General features: G+C 38.0%; 1 protein-coding gene across 1 annotated transcript in view; it reads left to right on the top strand.

Moving 5' to 3' along the window:
• The window catches only part of PPP3CA (protein phosphatase 3 catalytic subunit alpha), a 170,755-nt gene that overhangs the window by 70,024 nt on the left and 84,658 nt on the right, over positions 1-16,073 (top strand). Inside the window, exon 2 of the mRNA XM_056489642.1 lies at positions 844-1,044. Within this exon, the coding sequence (XP_056345617.1) occupies positions 844-1,044 (201 nt within the window). The remainder of the gene's footprint in view (positions 1-843; positions 1,045-16,073) is intronic.

The raw sequence follows: 16,073 nt of genomic DNA, 5'->3' as shown, positions 1-16,073 counted from the left end.
AATGCCTGCTGCCACTCTGGCTGAACTGCAAGGGAAAGGGGGTTAAGCTGGGATAATGTTCCAGCCTCATCCTGGCAGCTAACATATCACCTCTGAGCCTTCTTGTTCCACCTGGCTCCAGGAGAGCAGGAACATACAAGTTTATGTCTCTGACCTTACGGGAGGACAGTATGCAACTTGCTGGTTGCTGCCATGTTGCCAGGACAACCTCGTATTTATCCATTTATTTCCAACTTCAATCTGATATGTCCTCTGCCCTGTCTGTGCTGGAATGGTCTATTCAGCACTGGTGGGTTTCAGATACATCTTGTATAGCAAACTATTACTTATACAGGGAAAACATCTTACATTCTCTCTACCCAAAGGCAGTAGAGAGAGCTCTTGGATTTAGGCTTTTAATTGGAGTGTTATCTATGCATGTCCATGCACAGATATTAAATGTAGCTCTTGTTTGTGCATTTTGTGCTGTTAATGGAAGGGATATGAATGTTCTCTAGTTCTACCAGAGCAGTTTAAATTCTGTTCCCTCCTTTCCCTGATGCTCTCATGTCTTTTGGAGGATTTGCTTAAATGTTTCTACCTGTAATTATGGCCTAAATACTCCTCTCAGTTTTTTTATAAGCATGAATTACTTCTTGCATGTGTGAATAATATATCTTGCCAAATACATGTGCTTTAATGGTATCTTTGGGAGTCTACATACAATTTAAACCACAAATTGTAAGAGGCAGTAGAAAGTCTTTGGTAACATCATTTTTCATCAGAGATGTGTTTTGAAACGTGTCAGTAATGGACGCTTTTCTGTTAACAGTGACCACATGTTTTTTGTTTTTTTCCATCTAGCTGTCCCATTTCCTCCAAGCCACCGTCTTACAGCTAAGGAAGTGTTTGATAATGATGGAAAACCTCGTGTGGATATCTTAAAGGCACACCTCATGAAAGAAGGGAGACTGGAAGAGAGTGTCGCTTTGAGAATAATAACAGAGGGAGCTTCGATTCTCCGCCAGGAAAAAAATTTGCTGGACATAGATGCACCTGTCACAGGTTAGTGTGGAGTTTATGGTGATGGGACATGTTCAGTAATGCATTAGTGTATGTGGCCTCCTAAGGCACTGAAAGGCAGCTTGAAAATCAGTTGTTCTCTCCAATACTTGATTTGCTCTTTGATTTCTGCCACGGGATAATGGAGGCCATCAAGCAGCTTGTAGTTTAAAGGGAAGGATTACCTCTGGTGAGCACTTTCTGTTTCTAAGGCAGAGAACATTTTTAGTCTTTAGGGGAAAAATTAGAACTACTTTCTGAGACTTGAAAAGTTAGCTGGCCTTTTTCACCAAGTATTAACTCTGTAATTTTATAGATGTTATTTATCATAGTAGGGTTGTTCAGACATGCAGACAGCATTGGGCTCTGGATGTCATGAAGTTCAACAAGGCCCAATGTAAGGACCTGTACATGGCTTGGGGCAATCCCAAGCACAAATAAAGGCTGGGCAGAAAATGCACTGAGAGCAGAGGTGCTGGGAAGGACTTGGGAATGTTGATGGATGAGAAGCTCAATGTGCATCAGCAATTTGCAGTTGCAGCCCAGAAAGCCAGCTGTGTCCAGGGCTGCATCAAAAGCAGCATGGGCAGCAGAGCAAGGGAAGGGTTTCTGCCCCTCTGCACTGGTGAGGAGACCCCTCCTACATCTGCATCTAGATCTGGGGCTCCTGGCATAAGGAGACAGTCTGGGAGATCTGGGGCTGTTTAGCCTGGAGAAGAAAAGCCCTTGGTGAGATCATACAGCACCTTCCAGTTACCTGAAGGGGGCCTACAGGAAAGTGAAAGAGAGAATTATTACCAAAGCATGTAGTGACAAGACAAGGGGGAATATCCTCAAACTGATAGATGGTGGATTTAGATGAGATATGAGGAAGAAATTCTTTCCTATAAGGATGGTGAGGTACAGGTTGCCCAGAGAAGCTGTGGGTGCTCCATCCCTGGAATTGTTCAAGTCCAGGCTGGATGGGCCTTTAAGCAACATGGTTCAGTGGGACTTGCCCTGCCCATGATAGAGGGGTTGGAACTAGGTATTTAAGGTCTCTTCCAACCCTGACTGTTCTGTGATTCTGTGATAATGTCAGATTTAGTGGAAATTTTAATTAGATGCTAAGGAAAATAAGAAGTGCGGAAAAAAAATTAGCGGTTTGTATTGCCTGGAGGATTAATGAATTGTGCCAGTTGCAGAGCCCATCCTGCTCTTGACTATCAAACAGTACCACCCACTCATTAATCCTCAGGAAATACCTTACTTTTGAATTTCCTTCTCTAATTGTCTCCTGCTTCTGCTGGTATTCTGAATGTATGAAAGCGTTTGCTTGCTCTAATGTGTCTCCTCCCATATTTTATTATTGTTGTTGGATATTAATGCATTTTTGACAACTAATTGATCTGTGGCACAGATAGTTAGCTGGGGGGAAAAAGATATCTAATTCTAGCCAGTTTTAACTATGAAGCCAAAAAAAGTTTAAAAAGTCAGGTCCTTTTGTCACTTTTGTTTCTTAGGACCCCTGATAAAAGTACATGAAATAGCCATTTGCTGCAGATGAAAGGTTACCAGTTTTTATTAGCAATACTGGTAGCAGTCACCAAAAACTACATAGAAATAATAAAACCTTCATTTTCAGGAAATCTTCTCTGAAAGTGAGTATAGTTTCTGGACTAGAATGATGCACAATTTATTAAAGCTTGTAATTTTAAAAATTACATCCAACTGGAGGTTTGTAGCTTGACCTGGAGAAGTAATGTGTTTCATTTTTTATATAATAATTACCTTGTCATGCTGCTGTACAGTTTTGATGGAAAAGATGTCAGTCATGTTCCAGCTCATGGCTGAATAAAGAAATCAGAATGAATAAAAGAATCCTTAGTTGAATGAGAATAAAGTTCTGCAGATATTTTTTTTGACACTTCAGGATAAATAGGAGAAGTTGTAGAGGTGCAGTGCCTTTGTCCATACCTGAGTGGCAGACACAGAAAATTCTACTTTTTTATGAATTTTTTTTTAGTGTGTTAACTTTTTTTGTTTTGTTTTGTTGTTTTGTTTTTTTTGTTTTTTTTTTTTTTTTTAATTCCATTGTGAAATGTAGACTGTAGGAGGACAACTCTGGTGTGTTGTGTCCCAGCTGATCTCCATAAGCCTATGTTTAATGTTCTCTCTCTCTTTTTAATTTTTCTCTTAAAATTTTTTTCTTAAATATATTTGAGAGTGTTGGAATTGTATTTTGGGGATTAATCTCCTGAAGTTTACCCCATTGTATAACACTGGTGTAATATAAGTCTTTGATTCTTTTTTCAGTTAAGCCTACACCTTTCTTTGTTCCTGCTTTTGAAATTATTCTCATGCAGTGATTGTGATACTGCAGCATTCTTCAGGGTGGTTAGTAGCTACTTTCTTTTAAGCCAACATAGGAAAGCTGGGCTCCTGATGTGTGTTAGCAGGGTAGCTGAGAGGTGCTAATCTTCTGTATGAACAAACATGAAAGCTGTAGTTATGAAAGTGATCATCAAAAGAAGAACTTAAATTGTGAGGGGGAGGTTGAGAAAGCTTGTGAGGCATGTTGTTGTGGGCCTGACAATTTTCTCTGTATGAGTAGTATGACAGCAGGTGACTGGATAAAGAGAATATCAATTGACTGATGATGTAGTGGAAGTGCCAGGTATACAGGCAGTCAGGAAATAGCTGTGCAGTAGAGGAAAGCTTTTTTCTAACATCAGGAAGAACAAACAAAACCACTGATAGAGTGGATAAGAAAATAAATTTTAGGTTTCATGCCAGAGAAGCAGTCTTGTTGAAGAATGACAGTCATAAACCACTAATATGGGATTCTTCGTGGGAGAGGCATTCATCTTTTAGAAATATATTCCTGTCGTTGGTTTATAAGATGGGGATCATCAAAAAGAAGAAAAATAGAGAAGTGTAACTGTAGAAGTAATAGCATTCTGGATTATTAGAGTGATATACACGATAAATGGTTAAGAATACGAAAAGTTGTTTATTAAAGCCTTGTGCAGCTGTCCAGTAATCTGAAATTTCACTTTTGTTTGTTTAAGGGGTGATAAAATTGTCCTCAGAAGAAGTAGCAGAGTTCTGTTTATAAGTAAAGTCATGTGCAATGAAGTGGGTACATACAAAGCCTGAATTTGAGTGAGAAAATGATAATTGGTGCGAGTCATGCAAAGAGCCTTAATGTTAAATGCACAACCAATTATTTTGCATTTATTTATACAACTGACTTTGTGTCTGTGGTTAGCTGGAACCATCAATGTGATTGCCATTTGAATTAGTGCATTTTATTTTCAAATTTGGCAAGGTTATAAGCCTTTTGAAGTATTCCTGATGAGACCATTTGTGAGCGTAGCTCAAATTCTCATCGTTTGCTCCACGCATGCACAGTTCACTGCAGGTCTGGCTTACAGACACGGTGAGCTGCTCCTGCAGTTACACTGGGCTGCTGCTGCTCACTGGGTAGCAATATGAGCAGAGCCTGAAATAAGAGACTCCAAGTTCCTTGCAACTGGGAAGTGTTGAGGCAGTGTTGTCTTGATTGACTTCATCTGTAACCTCTTCACTTGGAGAAATGCAAACTTCATTTGAAGCTTGTGTGTTTAATGAGGTTGATCTACCACTAGACTACAAGTATTCAGTGGAAAGATGTCTTTATGGCAGCCTTAGAATTTCCAGTCCTGTATTATGTTTGCAACAGTATAATGACACATGGAGAAATTGGCTCATTTTTAATGTTTGGGGTTTTTTTTTCCAGAAGGCTAAGACAGTATTTCTCTGAACCACTCTGATGGCAATATTTACTAAAGTTGCACTCCAAAGTACATTTGGGAATGCCAGATTTGTAATTGACTGAGTAGCCTTTATTACAGAGGTTCATTACTATACAGAGTGATTTTGGGCAAGTGATATACACTGCCCTTTCTTTGCATGGTGACTGGCTGCATGGTTTTATGGGCTCTCACTTCCAAATCTAAAATATGCTGCTTGGATACTGACCATTCTTAACTGCATGCCAAATATGTGTCCTTTTGACTTCAGTGCATGGGTGACTTTAATGTATGCCCAGCATCTGTTACTCCTTCATTTAGAAATAATGGAAAATAGGTGAAAATGGCATATACTTATGTTCTAAACCTTCACATGCTTCATTGAGGAAGTCCTGACTCTGTGCTAGCCCGTGTGCAAAGCTTTCTGAGCTGCCAGATGCATGCAGCTTAGTAGACAAAGAGAGGAGAGCATTGGGGAGGCAGAATAAAAGCTTAGTCTTGAAGTGTAGAAAGTGTCTCAGTCTCTGCAGAACTCCTTGGCCATACTGTTTCCCTCTACTAGTTCTGTTTTTTGCAGCTTCTGTGTTTATGGCTGTGGTAAGTGCAAGGAACCCACTGTTCTTTTCAGAACCTTCCTTGCTATTCCTTTTGCATCACATAATCTAAGGCAAGGTGTTTGTATCCTGTAGATTTGAAAGTACTAACTTTGTGCATGCTAAAGGGAAATACCCCCACCTGTACTATTTTTGCAGTGTCTTTGGGTAAAAAATTCCACTGGCTTGGATGATGCCACAGCATTATGGAGATCCAACTTAAATACTTTAATTGCTTGTAATGTTTGTGTCTTCATGCACACACAGAGTTTTTGCAATTCAAACTCTAAATTAGTGAGAAGGAAAAGGTTGTAGCATTTATGGACAAGCCTGTGTGGGAACAACTGTGACAACTTGGGTGACCTTTGGACACTTTTGTGCATCCATAAAAACTACAGGGAAAGCCCTTTCCTGCCAGCATGAGCCTTTATGATCTCTGAGGCTTCCACATATTCTCTGGGTACATTATTCCATGGAATGCTAGGGTGTCCTGGGCCTGAATTTTTCTTCATGTTCCACATATATTTTTGCTTTGCCCTGTTTCTGTCATTTGGTAGCGTGAAATAATATTAGTAGGTTGCTAGCACTATGCAAGCTAAAACTTTGTAAACATCAAGAATTTCTAACTAAAGTGATCAATCTTAAGATGAGTTAATAAAAATATTTATGCTCACGTTATAGTTATATAGAGTAGTATTTAAATTCACATTGAATTGTAGCATGCACAGGAATGATCTGATCCTATCTGAGAGTCAAACTAAACCAGTTCTTTCTGACTTTTACCTTTGAAGCCGTTTAAGGTAAAATTTCTGCATGGAAAATAAGCAAGGTTGCTTATTAGAGACCTACAGATATTGTTAGATCTATCCATATTTGCACAGCAAAGTTTGTTTGAAATTAACAGTTCAGTAAAAGTAATTATAGTTTAAATTTCTTTATTTCATGCTTAGAGCTAAACCCTATGTGCTGTGATCACTGTTGTCCTGGGAATTCAGTAGTTTCTTCATGTATAACTAAAATATTTACATATGCGCTATTAAAAAAATCACATACATGATCAAATTGTAAAGTGTTTCTGAATGGCTGGTGTCTTCAGATGCACAAATCTTAAAGCTTAATTGCTGGTTTGAAGTGTAGATGTCTGAGGATAAGAATTATATTTTTCCTTTCTTTACCATAAGACATTGAGTAGTTATCTTTGAAAAGCATCTTTAATTTTGTTTGTGGTACTAAGAGTTGACTGTGTGATGGGGTCTGCCCTCAGAACAGGATGCTGGTTACAGTACAGCATTTTCTTCTGTATCTTGGAGATGCATGAGAGTTGCAAATGTGCCTGGTATATCAGTTTGAGTTGCTGTGTTGCCAGTAACACCTGAGACCTTGACACATTTCTGAATTAGTCTCACTCTCACTCATGATTTAGTGGCTTGCTGCTAATTCTCCTTCGTCATAGGAAAGTTAACTTTGCCTGGAGTGAGGTAAATGTTTGAAGTGAACTTTGACTGTTTCTTTCTTAATATCCATTCACAATCTCATTTGCATAGATGAGATTTCAGCAGAACAGGTTGGAACTAGGAAGTGGAGGAAAAGGAAAGTATTAATGGCACCGCCTACTCTTGTATTCGTCTTGAAAACAAATGGCAGTACAGTTGTTTTTGCATGCTTTCACTATATAAGGCAGATATGCTTTCTCAAATTAATTAGACTTTTTGAAGAAATGTTTGCCATGATTTTTTAAAATGTGTTAGATATCCTCTTTTCTCAATGTAGCATAAACTGTTTGCTGTTGCAACAGTTATTTTCCATTACATTATCACTGTTGAATGTCATTAAACTATAGAAAACCTGCATTTAAACTTAAGTTAAAAATAATTTACCATATAAACATACTGTTGAACTAAAGTGAACTAAAGCTAAAGTGAACTCTATTGGATCCTTTATTTGGGTTCTGATTAAAACTGACACTACTCCAGCTATTTTGCATGCTTTATTGAGAACTCATAATGCGTCCAATCACTTGTGGCTTAAAATCTGGTACTTCTTTAAGAAGGTGAAGATGTAAAGCTGTATATATTCAGATTTTTTTAATCTGTTGCTTCACTAAGTGCTTCTGTTGGCTCCAGATATAAATTGAAATATGCCTGCCTGCATCCGTGGTAGAACAAAGCAATTGTGTCTTGTAGATTAATTGAGCTGCTTCAGCCATTAGCATCTGACATTTTGGCAGAGCTGATGTTTTCTAGTAGCAGCTGCTTAAATCTATCGTTATTGCCAAGACAGTGGATACTACTGACGGTATTCTTTACAACTACCTCAGTTGTTCTTAAAAATTATCTCTGGTTCCCTTTATTTGGTGCAAAAACTGTAGTCAAATAAGCCAAACTGAAATTGGGGAATTCAAGATTCCCTTCAGATATGGAGCTTAATTTGATGCTGCGAAATGGAAGATCAAATATATTTTGGGCTTCAAGTCAGCACAGAAATTGATTAAAAAATAACCACCAGCAAAAATACAAAAACAACTGCTTGCAAATACCTAAGCCTTTAGGACTTTGTTCTTGCCGTCTTTTATTTAGCATGTGGGTGGTTCATCATGTAAATACTGACAGCTCAGTATAGCACATTAACATTTCTTCTAGGGCTATTCCAAGCAGACTGAGTACATCATAGCAGTGCTGTTTATTATAGCTTCTCAAATATTTTTCTGAAACTTGTAAATCAGGGTTTTTAGTTGCTTTACAGTTTTGTAGTCAGTGGCACACTTGAGTTAGAACTGGGTCTTAGACACTTGAGTTCTTTTTTGAAAATAACCATGATGTTTGTACTATGTCATCCTCATTAAGAAGAGAGAACCTTTGTTCTTGCCTTTTGTGTTCCCTTAGCTTTGCCCAGTTACTCCTCCTTTTGATTCTCACCTCGGTTAATTTAACTCAATCTTAGGATCACTGCTGAAATCACAGCCGCCCATGTTCCTCCTTCCATCCATTTCGGATGGAGGAGCTACTGAAATGAGTAAGAACTATAAGGATGCAGAGGGAAGTTCCATCTTGTGTTTGCTTTTCCCCTTGGAAAATAAAGAATCTACCAGTCACAGGCAAACGAACCAGAGTTCCCCATTTTGTTTGAATGTGAAATAATTATAGAGTCATGATTTATATGAGGGTGAGGCTGAAATGGGGTTTGATTTGGTCTTTATCACACTCTACCTGCAACAGCTGTAGAGTGGCTGCAGTGCAGAAATCAAGAAAAGGAGTCAGAGGAGTGTGAAGGGTGGGATAATAGCAAGTCAGAGACAAGCAGCGTTTTGTGTCTGCTGATGGTTGGAATTGGAGGTACCACTGTGTTCATCTGATTTGGGAATCCCTGTGCAGAGGTGTACCTCTGTTCAGAGTTGTTGTGCATTTGGAGCTAACACCAGCTGTTTCTTGCCTTCATCTGTGCCCTATTTTTGTGTTTCTAACCTTTCACCAAAACCTGCTGAGAAGCACTGGCAAGTGCAAAGGAGATAACTAATAGGTTCCTTCTTAAAGAGATACTATAAACATACCTGTCATCACTTAGAGCATAAATCAGAGAACATTAGGAGTTGGAATTGATACTTATAGACGGACATTATTCTAGGGTGGATGGTTCTTCTACTTCCTCCTGCCTTTACATACTTTTGTGTTAGCATTTTAATTATTCTAAGAAATACTACCAGAGCTGAGACAGAGGCTTTCTCTATTTTATTTTCTGCATTTGATATAGAGAAAACATTTATAAGATACTGCCTTTTTGAATGAAAAAGAAAGCTGCTATAGTTCTAAATATTTCAATTAGTTATTTTAAAGTGTTCTTTACAGCCTGAAAAGTCCATGACCTCCAAATAAATGTACCAATTAGGAAGATCAGTTTTTCTGAACAGGAGCATCTTTTCAATCTGCAGTTGATTCCAGAAAGTCTTGGGAAGTGTCACAGGGCATTCTGGCAATAATGTACATGATTTGTATTGGTAATGTGTCAAGTGTGTCACATTTTCTTTTGACATAGGGGTCATGCTGTGCATCTTTTAGGTCATTAAAGCATGAAATGATGAATTACAAATTATTTCGTGGTGTTCTCTCTGCGTTGACTGTGTTTTCTCCTGCTTCTCTCTTTTCTTAGCTTATGGCATCTGAATCTAGTTGAAATTCATGTGTTGATACCACTTGGGGTGCTGATTGCTTCCTGGTAAAATGTTCTTGATAAGTGAGTAGGATCTTCTCGTCCACTGAAGAAGATTCAGCACAAATTTTATTTTCAAGAGGACTCTATGTCTTATGCCATTTTGTCTTTGCCTTTCTTTATTGCATATTGAGCTTAGCAGTTACGTTGAACCTTGTGGATTGTTTGGCTTAAGTCAGTGTTGTTCCTTCCTGTGAGATTTTCATAGATCTGGCTATGTCATCTTTAAAGCAGGCAACCCAAGGGCAAATGACAAAGGGCTGAGCTCCAGTTTCAGAGACTTTGTGTGAGTCAAAAACAGCCATGGTGCTCAGCACAAGCGAAGGTGCTGTGGAGAATGCTTGCTCATTTGGTGTACTGGCATTACTGATTTCAGATGGTACTTCTGAAAGTTGCCATGTTGAATTTTTAACAGTCATTCCTACGTGTCTTCTCACTCCAGATTTAATTCTGCAAAAAATTTTACCTTTACAAGTGGAAAACACCACAAAAGTATTGCTTAAATCAGAATAGGTTGAATTTAGATATCAAAATGAATGGCTTGTGAGAGTTCATTACACAAATTTATTCATCCAAACAAAAAATTCTTCTGAATAATCAAGGAGATAAAATTCAGTGAACTATGTCAGATTTATTCTTTATCAACCTGTATTAAGAAAGAACACTTAAATGTATAATTTAAAAAAAAAATGTGAGGAAAACAACACATAATACATTTCAGTTCATTTTTTATGTGTGTTCTCCTTTGTGCCCCCTGTACATACAGGTTGAGAACTTAGTGTGGCAGTGGGGGGTGGGGACCCTATTGCTGGTGGCCATAGAAATGAATCCTGTGACTTCAGCTGTTGACAAAGTGGCAGAACACTTTCATTTGCTTTCTGCTTGGCTTGATTCCTGTCACAGGCAATAGCTGGAGTTGTCTAGAGTAATAAATTATGAAAGCTAATGTAGCTTCTTTGTTCCACTTCATTTCCTTTGGTTCTCATCAGACTTTAAGAGGGAGAAATAGAACTAACCTCAGTGCAGGGTGCACAACTGAAAGTATAGAGAGGAAGACCTAAGAGCTGTTTGTGAGATCAGCCTGCATACATAAAACTAAATTATATTTTTTCCCCAAACAATCCAAAAAACTTCAGTTGAAAGAGTGAAACTTCTTTGAAGAGAAAATCATGTTTAGATTCTAAAGTAATAAGAAAATATTTGTCTCTAAAAAGCAGTTAATTAGCAATGCCAGGAAATAGCCAAAGATTGTACTTGAAAGGAGAAGAGCATGGTAAAAGTTTTGAGGTGAGACTTGGTTGCTCTCTAAGCATAATAAAGCAAGCATTGTTATAGATTTGGGTGTGGTTATATTTGTTATGTACATATATATACATATACATATTTGTAATGTAATGATTGATAGCAGCAGATTAAGAATAGCCTTGTGGTCTACTGTTTCTTGTAGAATTACTTGGGGTTAGGGGTGGTTTTTTGTTTGCTTTGTTTTCATTTAGATATCTGCTGAGGCAAATAGACTGTTATTGTAAAATTAGAGAGACATCATTAAGGAGATGGGTGGGGAGAGGGCATCAGACATGGTGCAGAATACTGCTATGGGTCCCATAATCCTTGTTGAGGGAACACATGTATCCTCAGTAAAATGATGATTTTAGCAATGAAAAATGACTTTCAGATCATTTATGCCAATCTAGGTCTTCACTAGTGCTTCTGCTTTTTCTAGTCTAGAAGCTTGAGGCTTTATAATATCAAGGCTCTTATCAAATGCAGGATCCCCTCTTGAAGGCATGATCTTAAAGTGTAACTGGTTGAAGGTGCCATCTGGTGGCATGTATTTTTGGTGTCTCTGGCTGCTTCCTGATGCATCTGCCATCAATGCCATATAGTCTTCAATATGCAAGAGAGGAAGAGTAAGCACAGTGATAAGGCCAGAGCACAGTGGTCTCCAGCTGTTGCTAGGGGAACAGGCTGGAAGACGACCACAACTGTGGGAGAGCAGATAAGTATAAGCAATTAATGGAAGTCAACCTTTTACTTTGAAGTCTCATTTTCTAAATAAGTATTTGGGAAAAAAATTTGGATTATCTTACTTGGGAAGGGAGTGAAGAATAAACTGGATTTCTGTTGGATTGAAGCAGCAGTGAAAGGATGAAGATCTGAAGCCTTTGCTTGCAGCAGATTTTTATGGTAGAAGGAAATTGTGTTTCAGCTGCATTTGGGACATGTATGTGTGTGTTCTAAAACCTCAAGGTCTGTATATTCTTTTATCTTTAAGAATATCTGGAATATGAATATCACCTTTCCTAGTTTTTCAGTAAAGCTTTTTTCTTTGAGGAGAGCTTTTCAGATCTAACATTAATTGAATGGGGAAAGGTTAAAACTTTATAGCAGTAGCAGTTATTCACTGTGCTGTTGAAGCTAAGTTACTTACTTTAGCTAGTTTAAACAAAATCAAAGCATTAGTCTGCCAAAAGACATCTATCTTCTCATAACATTTGCAGGTTCTTTGGCGCTTCATTCGTCACACTCTTTCCCTAGGCACCAGTGACCTGCTCTCCAGACTGCAGCTTTTTTCAGCATTGGTTTCATTCAGCAATGAAGACAATGCTATTTTTGTTTTATTCTTACCACATTAAGCCCTTTTCTTAGAATAATTTAGGTTGACCAGTACCTTTGAAAATCACATTGTGCTGCCTCTTGTTCAAAACAGGGCCAGGTACAAAGGTAGATCAGAGTAAATTCTGCCACTTCTTTTCCTAACTAATCCATCTTCTTCTTTCCAAGTTACACACATTCATCCTTCCCTTGTAACATGATGTTTCTGAACAGACCTCCTACTGTTCCAACTGTGTTCTGAGGGAGGTTAGCTCCTTGCAAGAGCTATCATATTCTTCAAGCATCACGACTGCCCCTGATGACTACGCTTCTTACTGTCTGTCCCTGTTTTATCAATTATCCATATTGTCTGTTTTGCTCCAAGAACCCCAGTGACTCATCCGAGCTTAGACAGTTTCATTCTAAGCCTCTGAAACATTTCTTGGATTCTTCATAGAAGATGGACCATATGCATTTCCTTTTACCTTTTTGTTCTTTTCCCTTGATGATTTTGTACTTGAAAAATCTGGCCTTGCAAGAGTCCCTGTCTGAGCACTGAGATGTCTCTTCTCTCAAGACCAAGTCCTTCCACACTTCGTGGGAGAGGCAGTGTTGGCATGTAAGCTGTCATCAAAAGCTATTGCTCTGCAATGGGCAGCTGATGATTCTTCCCCATTACCAGAGTGTATGGAGGAGAGCCTGGTGTTCAGAGGCTGTTCTGGGTGCCAGCAGCTGTTTCATCTCCACCTTCCTTGAGTACTACCCTCTGTCTGCCTTTAGACTCACAGACCATTGCTGATGCAAGCATGACTTCGAAGAAAGAGTAATAATGAAGATGTGTTCAGCTGATGTGTCACCATCCCAACCAAATCTATCTCAGGGATAGATACTATTCGAAGTATTAATTCTGTGTCCTCAGGGGTACCTAGGCACTGAATGTATCTTGCAAAAAATCTGACTGGTACCTTAATTCCATTCTGAGGTGGCACAATTCTCTTAAAACTTTTGGAAGTATTTGGTTCAGCTCCTATTAGTGATGTAGGGGTATAAAAAAAGGACTTCCCCAAAGTATCTTATTCACAGGAAAGCATGGAGGAAGGTATTTCGTAAGTAAGAGTGTGTTTCTAGGTGCAGCAATTGAATTCATTTTGACTAGGATTTTATGGAAAATACAGATGCTAATGGTTAGAATTTTTTATTTGGTGTATGTTCTGCTGCATTTTTTATTGTGAACTAGAAACCTTTTCCAGTAAATAAGTATTTATATCTAGAGGGTGTATCATATGTGATCTCAAAGCAAGATTGTTGCAGCTGATAAATGTGTTGTGTGGGTACGGTATCATTTGTGAGACTCTGGTGTATTTGCATGCATAGGGGGCATAGTGTAATTAACCATATTAAACTGAATAACACACAGCCTCCCCATTGTTTCTCTTTATGGATGTAATTAGATGCTGAGAGAACTATAGCAGGAAATAGGAACAGTTTCCTCCTGCCACCCCTCAAAACAGGTTTTCAGTTCCAATTAAAATAAATTACATTTTCAGCCAGAGGAGATTACTCACATGATATCTATGTCATTTATAAACAGGCATGGAAAGCCTGTTGTAGAAGTAAATATTAGAAAGGAGAAAGAAAAGAATAATTCAGAAAACCTAACCAATAGGAATTCAAAAGCTGATTCTTAGAATTGCTCAGTTAGTTTTCACTGAGAAATTTACCAGAGGTTGAGTAATGGGGCTTGAAAGCGTCATCACAAAGTTTTGGGTATTAGAGATTTCTGTAGTTAAATGATACGATGTTTTTTGACTCTTTGACTAAAGAGCAAATTTTCATATTTTCATGTATTTAAAAAAAAAAATCCTTTATCTTTGAGACGTCTTTCAGAAGAAGTAACTCTCTGCCCAACTCCTTCAAATTCTGATCCATCAGATGATCCCACTGTGCATTTCTCACTGCTGTGACAATAGAACTTAGAGAACAAACAGAAGAAAGCTGTTCATTATGATGCTGTTAAGTGGAAGGATAGGATTTTTTAATCATTATTTTTGCTGAAATCCCATGTGCTTTATGTCAAAATAAAACAGTTGTTTGGTTTTATAAGAATCAGTAAGAAATGAGAAGAAAACCACAAAGTGAAAATCATGTGATAAAGGAAAACCCTAGTCTTTTTAGCTATGAAAAGGTTTTAAAACTAAGACTGTATTTTCCTTCTTAATAAACTATGTAAGGGAAACCAGCAATTCACTTACTAAATGTTGTCTAGTACATGAGCTTTTTATACTCTTCCTGAGGATAAAAGGATGGGTAAAGTTGTCCAGCAAAGATTATTTGAGAGATGAGGAACTTTTACTTCCTAATATCATCATACAATTCCAGTGACTTGTAAATCTTTTGATAGACATTATGATAAATGATGGCTGTCTTTTTAGATTAATCATGCAGAAAGTGTTAATACAATCACAGGAAAAAAATGCTGTTTCCTTTCCTTAATTATTGTGAATGTTTAGGAAGGTTTAAATATTGTGAAAAAATAATTAGTATATTAATAACATTGGTTTCCACATGTGGAAAGTCTTATTTTCCATGGCTCCTTAATCTGGGTCTCCATGGTATCTGCTGTGTACATTATTTAAATACATTAATCAACCTGAGGGGGATGTGGTGTGGAGAAGATGCTTGAATCAAGCAGAGGGGAGCAAGTATGTTTTTAAATGTCATGCAGGTGTATATTTTTCAGTAGTTTCTTACTCTGCAGATGCAGTCAAGCTGTACAAGTGTGTCTAGCGGAAGAGGATTTTGGCAATGCTAATGCTTGATGGTCTTTTATTGTTACCTGTCCACACTTTCTGCCCATTGCATTAATACACTTTTGAAGCATTTTGTGCAATGCATTTTCGAGTTCAAATTCAGTACTTTCAAATTCAGCCTTTGGTACTTTTTGCAGGAGAGAGAACTCCATTCTCCAAAACATAACATGGTCTACAGCCTGGCAAGTACAGTAGTTTATGGCTGGTAGACTGTGTCTTGATTTTAGATATAGAAAAGCAAAAAAAAAAAATCCAGCAACTCAGTTTTTAGATAGAAAAAGCAGAGAGAGAAACTAGCTGATCAATACATGCTTGTCACATTGGGGTTTGGAGCAACCTCACCTTTCTGTGAGTTTTCAGAATAGCTTATTTTGTGTTGTTTAATATAAAGATGATAATGAGTTTCAGACTGAAAATCTGAGCTGCATTTGGAAACTGCATGAATCTGCAGTTCATGTCTCTGCAATTGTGCGGTAAACTTTCAAGTAAAGGCATTGCAATGACAATTCAATTGGAAAATTAACGGCACAATGTGGAAAATAGCTCATTCTCCTCCCACTTCTTCCCGATCCTTTCATCTACCAGAGTAGTCTAATTCCTGGCAATCTTCTTATTTTCTGTGCAATTTTCCACTGTCCTTGATGATATCGGAAAAAGTGCAGGTCTTAATTGCTTCCTTTTTTTGAGATGTATGAAGAGATTGCTCTTCACACTTTTTTGTTACATGCTGATTTTTGGGGGTTTAAAGTTAAAATGCTGAGACAGTTTTGTAAAACTGGCTGTAGTAGTAAATTCAGCTCATTACATAAAGAAGTGAGAGCTTGTTCTTGTACTGTCAGTGCTGTTAGTTTGCCAGCCACATAACTCCAAATTTCTTTTGGTCTGATAAAATCACTGAGTTCTTACAATACCATTGTACATTGTGGTATATTAGTATATGGTTGTTTGAAAAGAGCAGACTAAGGCCTGTGGAAGATGTTTCCTCTGAGCAGAACTGGGCATGTAGATCCTTGTTTTGCTTTCATTTCCTCCTGAGATGCTGAGCCACTGTAGGCAAC

The sequence above is a fragment of the Oenanthe melanoleuca genome, chromosome 4 (assembly GCF_029582105.1).
Source record: "Oenanthe melanoleuca isolate GR-GAL-2019-014 chromosome 4, OMel1.0, whole genome shotgun sequence".
Taxonomy (NCBI): Eukaryota; Metazoa; Chordata; class Aves; order Passeriformes; family Muscicapidae; genus Oenanthe; species Oenanthe melanoleuca.
Note: the sequence above shows the minus strand (reverse complement) of the source record. Positions and strands in the feature narration are given on the sequence as shown.